Source organism: Spinacia oleracea, chromosome 5 (assembly GCF_020520425.1).
Source record: "Spinacia oleracea cultivar Varoflay chromosome 5, BTI_SOV_V1, whole genome shotgun sequence".
Classification (NCBI taxonomy): Eukaryota; Viridiplantae; Streptophyta; class Magnoliopsida; order Caryophyllales; family Amaranthaceae; genus Spinacia; species Spinacia oleracea.
In genome coordinates, this window is record NC_079491.1 from 123,541,768 (window position 1) to 123,551,842 (window position 10,075).

Genomic DNA, 10,075 nt, shown 5'->3' on the forward strand with positions numbered 1-10,075 from the left:
AGTCATCCGTAGTAATAAACACTAAATTTTTATTCGAACAATTATGATTTATACAATAGTTTATGTATTTTTTTGTACAGAAAATGTTATTTGAGTTGAGTATATAACATGTTAAATAACGAATAAAATTAACCCGTGCATAGCACGGGGTTAAATCTAGTGTTACTAATTTTAGTAGCTTTTCACTATTAAGCTAACAAAAATCCACTAAATTCATCCTTTACCTTTGCTTAATCTATTACTTCGCAAGTGGAGACCAAAAGATCCAAAACCAACTATTTTCCGCCTTTTCTTAATCTCCGAGTCCATATTAAGTTACTAACATTGCAACGTATTAGAGAACGTAAAAAAAATATAATTTTTTTACGCGTAAATAATTTCACTAAATTTACACGTGTACCTACATGTATTCAAATCTTAAAGTTTGGATCATGTACATATTCAAATTAAAAGATCGGAACAATTCATTTTAGGGGCTTTGATCTTTGAGGAGTATAATTATAATTTTTCAATACTTTGAAACTGTTATGAAATATTGGGTGGATGCCCATTATACCCCTAGTATATTTTCGGAATATTCTAGATCTTAGGGTTTATTGTTCCCCAGGAGAACTCTATTCTATTGTATGTATATATACCCATTGTTCAGGAGAACAATTCGTGCGCATATTGCGAAGGGCTCTACTTGGAAAGATGCGAAAACATCGAAAATCACTGCTCGCGTTAAGCTAGAAGCGGTGGAGTACGAGATGTGCTTTAGGATGCAGAATAGTAATTGTTTTGATTGTAACAGTTATATATTTTCTTTGAATCTGTGGTATGCAGATCTATTTTATTATTGTAGATGCCGTATGGCTGATTATTAATGAAATTGTTCTTCCCCGTCAAAAAAAAAAAAAAAAGATACACAGTTGTTCTCTCCCAATTTTCTCTCTCTTCCTCTTTATTTCACAACACGTTATCAGCACCATTGCTAAACGACGGAAGATAACAACGTGAACGACAAACAAGGGAATTACCACCAATATTGTAAGTTTACTCTAATTATTAGATTATTTAAATTTGATCAATATGTTCGTTATAAATATGACAATATCATGTTATAGAGTTAATATTATTTTCGTATTCTCTGCAATTAATGCAAGCAGTCAATAACTCCATAACAGATTGATAGCAAGTTGCTAATTATTCTTGAATTACAATTCCTATAACTTGACGGTCACTATTAAAACTTATCATAGTTTTAATTTTGTACTCATTCAATGTAGTGTTAATTCTTGCCTTACCGATGTTATTTGCGATTCTTATAATGTGATCATGCATGCGCCATTCTTCTTAGTTTATTTTTCCCCTTTTGATTAATTAACTAGTTTTTGGGCCCGGCCGATGCCCCGGGTTACTACATTAATAAAATTCACTTTTAGTTATATGTGTTTTTTTTTTCCAATAATAACATGAAACATGTAATAGCTTAGTGGTAAAAAGCTTTATTGTTTAAACTCTAGGTCAAGGGTTCAAACCTTAACAAACTATACTTGATTTTATTTTTAATCTATATGAAGATTACATAGAGCGAATTACTCATAAGCAGAGCGCCACGTGTCACGTATACTTTCTCATAGACGCCTTTTAATATATAGTATAGATAAGAATCCAACATGTTCATGATTGTTGAGGAATACTCCGTATAAGATTCCTAAATGTTTATTTGTAATTAGGACTCATTTTAGTCATTGTGGATTTCTACATAATTTAAAAACTAGTCTACTACTCCGTATTTGATTTTTTTTTTTTGTTAATCATTGAGGGTCAGAATTGACCAAGCCTTAGATTTATAATATTATTATCTTGTTTAGGGAATTATTTGAACCTTGCAAAACTTGTTTACGGCCTTTGATATTAGTGAAAAAAATTGTTTATCATGGTTGTTAGATTTTGAAATATACCAAGATGCAATGTAACTTGGTGAAACAAAGAGGGAATTGAAAGAAACGTGTCAATATAAAGACAAAACTATGATTTTATTTGTCCACAAAAGTCACAAAATTGTATATCTTACCGTTAAAGATCCACAAATTCTTTTGAGTAATCTAAAGGAAAGGGATGACCACCCGAGAAAACTGTGATATTACCCATAACTCGTTATGATTGGTTACATTTAAGACTACAAGACTTTAAGTCTATAAGTGATCAATATAACTCAGATATGTTCAGAATTATTTCACAGTTGAAATTATGTGGAGTGAAAATCACTGATGCAGAAATGGTGGAGAAAACATATTGTACCTTCACATAAATAATGTTGTCTTGCAGACACAATGTCGTGAAAAGAGATTTAAGAAATATTATGAACTTATATCTTGTCTCCTTATGGCTGAAAAAAATGAGCTATTGATGGAAAATAAATGAATCACGTCCAACTAGTTCTGCTCATTCCTGGAGCGAATGTAACCTTCCTTAATGAAAAAAAAAAAATATGACACAACAATAGTGGTCAAGGACGTGGTAATGGGCGTGGGCTTGGATACGGATATGGTCGAGGCCGAGGTGGTTCTCTCAAGAACTCATGTTCTCACCAGAAGTGGGACAAAGATGGTAACAAACAAAAGAAAGATAAAAATCAGAATGTGACCAATGTATGTTACCGTTGTGGAGGAAAAAGACATTGTTCTATTGAAACAAGGAAAGAATTTATAATGAATAATATTGAGAAACTTAAATATGCGAGCCTTGTTTTTTCTTGAAGAAAATTATTAATCAAAGGTGTTATAGGTTGAAATACAAATATCCACCCTTGATTTTTGTTTACAAGTAAAAATAGGTTCACGACTTAAGTTTAAACTTTTGACCATTAAAGGCCCGCAGACATTTTGGGGAAGTACAGAAAATATGACCTAGAAAACTATAATAGTTTCTAAATCTTGTTGTCAGGATATCTTACATTTCTTTCATGAAACTAGTGTGGTCCTGCAGACACGATATTTTTGAGAGAGATTTAAGAGTGTTTGTAAATAGTATATATTGTCTTTTGGTGGATGAGACAAATAATGAAATCCTGAAGAAAAGTATTATGATCACGTTTAATTAGGTAAACCATTCCCATAAGTGAATGAGAAATTGTATGACTAAAGATAGTGAAGATAATGTCAATAGTCATGATCGAGGATGTGAAAATAAAATATTGTATAATCATGGGTGAATAAATGAATACAAATGTAATTTCAAAATACACATATACACACAAGAAGTGAGATTGTAAATGATGAAAAGCATGTGAAAGTTAATGATGAGAAAATACAAATTTTATATTTTTGGTTGGTTGCAGAGGAAAAATGAACAAATGTTTGGCCCATTACACCAAAGCATCTTGTTGAGCTTTATTAGCACCATCAAAAGGGAATAAATTGTAGATAAACATGGTGTATGAAAATATATTTCTAGTAAACATTGTAGCGCTCTCCAAACTAAATTTATACATGAATACATGCAAGGATTAATGGGAAATAGCTCTCAACATAATAAAATTAGTAGTATATGACCAGGATTATAATACAATATGTTAAACTTTGTACAAATATTTGATCATGTCTTGTTGACTCGCTCTATGAGCATGAGTAATATACTACATTCTGAAGATGTATACTTTTGTGATATGTACCAAAGTTGTAATGGATACTCTTGAAGAGTACAAGCTATTTTACATAAGTTTGTTGGATTGTCTTGCCATTACAAGTGAGACACCAGTTTGTGTCGTTATATCACATCACAATATGTTCAAATTATAGTATTTTATAATTAACGTGATCATTTTGGGAAGATAACCAGCAGTTATCGAATGAAATATTTTATATGATATTATATACGTACGATGTGATAATTCAGGCCATCCGGGTTTAAGAACACCCGTCATGAGAATTTGAAAATTCTTGTCAAATAAAAATTTATGTGCTGACATTCCCTCATATGTTTTATATATATTCAAAGGCAAGACATACTGATGAGGTTTAGTTGTCTTTCAATCGAACAGTTATAATGAATCGATTGAGAAAATAAATACAAGAGATATTAATAGCTTTGGAAACTTTTATATGATAGGTGGTATGAAGTTCACCATGATAGTAAGTGACCTGAAGTTCACTAGAATGATAGTAGGTGACATGAAAATCACCAAGAAGTTTACAATTGTTTTATGATTGATTTAAATATCGTAAATCTCTTGATTGGGGCAATCAGGCAATCATATGTCAGCACGAAATGAGAAAATATGAAAAGAATACAACTGCATATTGCATCTACTCCCCATAATCAATGTTAATCTCCAGAAGAGAACGAAAGTATGAAACATTTATTAAAATACACGCTGAAAAGTGTATTATTAGTTGGTGAAAGATTTTATGCCCCATAATATATTGAAAATATTTTCCCAACTTAGGGGGAGACGAGCTAGAATAAGTTGGCAAAATTGAAAGATAATATATCGATCCCCATATGAGTAAGTGTAAATGCCAACTGTATGTCCTCAAAGTATGTTTGGACATAAATATCTATGACTTGATTATGTTAAATTGTTACATGTTCAGATGCATAAATGTGTATAATGGTCATAGTGCCCGATGTTACTATAATGATCTTGCCAATATTTATCTAAATCTTTGCATCTGAAGTGTAGATTATATATACGGTTCCAACATAATGATGAGATATAGATTTATTTATATGAAAAGGGCAAGATAATGCAGTTGATGATATTATTGAAAATAAAGAAAACACTAATATATAGTGTATGAAATACCCTTAAAGTGGTATAGATATCTGAACTATAATAGATGGCCCGTGTGAAAAGATGAATGGTACCTATTGAATAATTATTCAGATATCATTGATGAATAGCATGCAAAATATATGTTGAAGAATTTTGATGATACCGGTAGATGATGGAACCGAAATATAATGCATATACGAGAAACAATGGATTGAATAGGGGATTGTAAATCTACATCTATTTCGATGTAGACATCATTATAATGATCAAATGAGCTCATGGACCCGAAATCCAACAAGTTATGGATTTGGAATATCCACGCTATACAGTGTTTTGCATTTGAGTCTTACATTCATATACATATGTAGTTAATAGGTAAATGCATCATTCATCATACATTTAGTTTGTTTTATGTTTTTATCATGGTATGATGTAGGGGTGTTCAAAAATACCCGACCCGTATTACCCGACCCGTTGACCCGTTGACCCGACAAAAATAAACCGGGTAATTTTCTTATTTTTCTGAAATTAACGGGTCGGGTACCCGACCTGGGAGTTTATCCAGGGATCCGGGTCGGGGCATGGGCCATTACTTTACTGAAACGGGTACCCGGTTACCCGCTAATTTGTTTTTATAAAAAAGATGTTGAGCCAGTTAGCTATACTCGGTAGGGTTTATTTTCATTTCCTTTCTTTTAGCTAGCCGCACAAACTCACTGACTCACCCAAACTCCTCTCTAAACTCATGTCTCTCTCATTCTTCCTCTCCTTCTCTTCCAATTCTCATACACACTCAATTTCACTCACAAACTAGATCATCGAATACATCGTACAACACCACCACCACATGTTCCGTCAGCTCCACCACTCCACCACACAAATGCATCAACCCCCTCCGCCGCTCCACCGCACCAGCCCCACCGCGCCGCCGCACTCCCTGTTATTGTTTCTTAATCAATGCTTGGTTTCCTTCTGTTTATTTTCTCATGTTCTTTTTCAAATTATATGGGGCTATATCTTAGTTGGAGGGATGTTCTCTAATTCTAGTACTAGTTCTTCGTTTGTAAAAAAATTTGTTGCATATTCAAAATACAGAGAAATGTTATCTCAATGTGAAGAATTTGACTTAGTTCTCTTCAAATTTTGATGAGAAAATGTACTAATGTCTCAGATTCGTAGTTAATGGGCTTATTTTAAAGTTTCGAACATAATGCCGTAGAAATTAAATGGAAGCGAATTAAATCCGGGTACCCTGTTACCCGACCCGGGAATTCGGGTACCCGAAAAGCGGGTACCCGATTTTCGCGGGTCGGGTCATGGGCCTCTTTTTTCACTACCCGACAAAGCGGGTACCCGATCTTTCGGGTACCCGAAAAGGCGGGTACCCGGTAATGAACACCCCTAGTATGATGTAGAATTATCTAGTTATAATTTCATATAACATGTTTCTAAACTATTATGATGTCGTACATGAATTATGAATCCAAAGAATAGTAAGACGGATTTGCAACTTTATGGAAATTTATAAGATGAGATTCTTGCTTCATTGGGCTCGTAGTTGCAAAAGAAATATAATACTGATTTAATAGTATGTTATGAATCATGCAAATAAGAAAAGTTCCTGAAGAACTTATACATGATGTTTTTAAACATCTAGCCCTGTGAGTTTTGCATATGAATATCACAACATTGATGAGATATTATCAAAACTTTAAAAGAGTGTTTTTGAAATGACAATTCAACCTGAAGTTTGAGTCCGTAAGAGTTATGAAATACACATACTCAATTATTCAAAGATGAATTCTTGTACAAATATGAATCATCTTAAAATATAAGATAAAAGTATGTAATGTCCTTATAATTAATTTTATTTTATGGTCCATAAGAACCATACTATAAATAACATTATTAGCTATATTATACCTCCAAGTTGGACGATGATATTGTTATTTATCTTTAATTTTCATGACCAAAGAAAGTTTGATCATTATTGATTGAAAACTACCATTTATGACCTCCAGAAGAAGGTGTATATGTCCAATATGTATGGATAAGTTTCATACAAGAAAATGTATCTATCTAAGGTGAAACTAAAATATTATGCATCGAGAAACTCGAAAACAAACGTATCGAATGAGATAGAGAAAAATAAATGATCTTACAGGTATTATTTTCAAAGCATTGGTGATAAAGATATTCACTTCATCTGTTCAAGTGGAGAATTGGAGATTCAAGTTAAACTTTGGAGAATCAATTTTCAAGGAACTCCATGCTGCTACATTTGAGAAACTACTCAACAATATTGGATCGATTGTACCAGAAGATCTCAAATGATATATTCATCAGGGGGAGAAATACGCGTTGCACTCTTTTTCTCTTAACCAAGGTTTTGTCCCATTGGGTTTTCCTGGTAAGGTTTTAACGAGGCAACATCTCAAGCGTATTATGAAGAATGATGTACTCTTTTTCCTTTACTAGGTTTTTATCTCACAGGGTTTTCCTAGTAAGGTTTTAACGAGGCATAGTCTTCAATAATGGACATCCAAGGGGGAGTGTTATGAAATATTGGGTGGATGACCATTATACCTCTAGTATATTTCCGGAATATTCTAGATCTTAGGGTTTATTGTTCCCCAGGAGAACCCTATTCTATTGTATGTATATATACCCCATTGTTCATGGAATAAGATACACAGTTATTCTCTCCCAATTTTCTCTCTCTTCCTCTTTATTTCACAACAGAAACCTTTTTTATGGACATTTAACATATTGGCATTTAAAAACATTACTTAACGACCTTAAAAGAATAAGGTGACGCGACTAGAGGAAGTTTTGTTTTTGAGAAGAACCGTCTATATTTTTTTTTACTTATTTTACATAAAATAAGTTTGGATAAAAAATAGGTTTTTTTTTAATTTAGTTCACACAAATAAATTTGTTTTAGATTTATAGATAAATTTTTTTTTATTTATTTATAAATAAAATAAGTCCAGATAAATTAAAATAATACGGAGTATAAGACAACCTAAATTGAATAATTAAAATAGAGCATAACATGTCCATTATTCCCTAAAAAAAAAAAAAAAAAAAAACATGTCCATTATTTTTCGTAAAAATTAACCACGCACGGAGTATATAATTTATTCAGGAACGGAGTGAATACACATAGACACTACCGTACAATGACTACAAACAGAAGAGGATTGAAATGATACATACTCCGTCTTAATACCATAATGATCGAATTTACTCATTACTGTTATTAGTAATGAACTAATCTTGGTAAATACGACACTCGTCAGTTTCAGGATGTTGGTGACAGAAATTCTCAAGAGGATCTCCAGAATGCATCAATTGGAGTCTAAGATGAGATTTAGCTGCACTGATTTCTTCGACTTCATCCCAAGCTACTTTACACCCATCTGACATCTTATCTTCACCGCAAACCTCTTCAGCTTCTCGAATCTTCTTCTCTATCATCTCTGTCATCTCTTTCTCTCTCCTACGAGTCCCTTCGTATTTGATCTTCATCTTCATCTCTTCATCTTCTCCTGATTTTGAGGATGATGATGATGATGATGATGAGTTTGCAATCATTCTTAGATTTGATCTTCTTAGGGAAATTGCTCCTGCTGATGACTTTGCTTCGGATTTCTTTGAGATTGTCTGAAATGATTTTGGAACCATTCCTAAACCTACACTCAAACATGCCATGTTCATATTTCCAGATGCTCTTCCTCTATTTCTCTCTCTTACTTTCCCAATTTTTGTGTGTAAACCAAGCTAAACATAAACGTGAATAAATCTAATAAAAAATGGTGAATTGATGGGCCCCAACTGCCAACTATACTACTCACACTGGGCTGAATAAAACTACACCCACCGTACACTTTGGCATTATTGCATACGGTATTTTGTGAATTATACTTCCTACTTGTACAAAAAATACAGATATGTGCCGGTTTTAGTGGACTCGGTTTAATATATATTTTCATAATATCAATATTTTTTTATTGTATTTTTTACACGTGTGTAATTTTGAGATACTTATATTTAAGTCGCGCCTTAGTAATCGTAAAAGATCAAACGGAGCCAACGTCAAAGAATGGATATAGTAGTTGGTATGTGGTCAAGCGTTAGACAATGTCAATTTATAAGATTATTTCCTAAGCTTGGCCCAAAAAGTGTAGTGAAGAGAATAGTCGAACTTCAAACATTTTCCGACACATGCAAGTACTTTGAGTTAAATGAAGAGTTCACAACCAGTTGTGGACTGAATCAACCAGTTTGATCTTTGGTCGAGAAATATAGTTATACAACCATTGATCTAAAATCCGTTAAAAATCATTTTCGCTCAGACCAAATTGTAGTTTAAAAACACATATAAACAACCAAAAATGATTTCTCCTCCATAAAATAAATTATTATATTATGATTTTGTTTTTTAGATTTTCAAAAAAGGCATAGGATAATTGATTTTCTTAGTTTTTTTTCTTCATATAGTTATAAAACTAGTATAATACCCGTGCGATGCACGATTTACAATCTACTACGCAAAATATTAATTTGAATGAAATCTAAACTATATTTATAGATAATTAACTAAAATATAGCTTGTGGATATTCTTCTAATTAGAATAATTGTGGATAGATATGTTATTGCCCCATTTCGTATCTTATTTATTAAAAAAAATAAAAATAAAGGGAATAAGGGCACATAGATAAAATTTCATTCATTCTCATTCGTTACTTGTGTCAAACATAAGTTATTCTCATATAGATGAAAGATATGCAAGGTAGGAGGGTTCAATAAAAAATCCATCATTGCGTTGTCACCCGAGGCAAAAATATTTTTTATTCGCATCTTCCACCAAATTAAATTTTCCTCCAACATTTCCCATTTGGGAATTGCACAAGGGTTTCACAAAATCCCGCCCCACTGACAATCTGGCATTTCTATATTTGGTCAATAATCCACGTTATCTTCGGTTAATTTTCTAGTAAACTCACTCTGACCCTTTTGATTGCCCCATGGCCAAAATTCACTTTGTTAAGAATTGAGTGTAAAATGTGCACATGATTTGATATAGTGGTCACATGAGAGAAAAGATAAAGAGAGAAAGTGAGAAAACTTTATGTTTAGTGTATGGAGTTATATCAAACGGACACACCAAAGATTAACATGAGGCAATAAAAGGATGAAATGACTATTGAATAAAAGATTTGTGAAAGAGTAGAGAAGTGATATTTGAGATAACTTCCTCCGTTATATAGTTGGAACATACACTTTTTCACACTTTAAGAAAAAAGGAA

At 32.5% G+C, this 10,075-nt stretch overlaps 1 protein-coding gene across 1 annotated transcript; it reads right to left on the reverse strand.

Moving 5' to 3' along the window:
* Positions 1-7,836: 7,836 nt before the first annotated feature.
* LOC110794997 (calvin cycle protein CP12-3, chloroplastic) lies at positions 7,837-8,555 on the reverse strand. Its single transcript, XM_021999969.2, has one exon. The coding sequence runs from the start codon at positions 8,480-8,482 to the stop codon at positions 8,036-8,038; it is 447 nt and encodes a 148-aa protein (XP_021855661.1). The 5' UTR covers positions 8,483-8,555; the 3' UTR covers positions 7,837-8,035.
* Positions 8,556-10,075: the final 1,520 nt, after the last annotated feature.

Coding starts and splice junctions, on each gene's coding strand:
- LOC110794997 (XM_021999969.2), bottom strand. CDS start 8,482: ATGAACATGGCATGTTTGAGTGTAGGTTTAGGAATGGTTCCAAAATCA.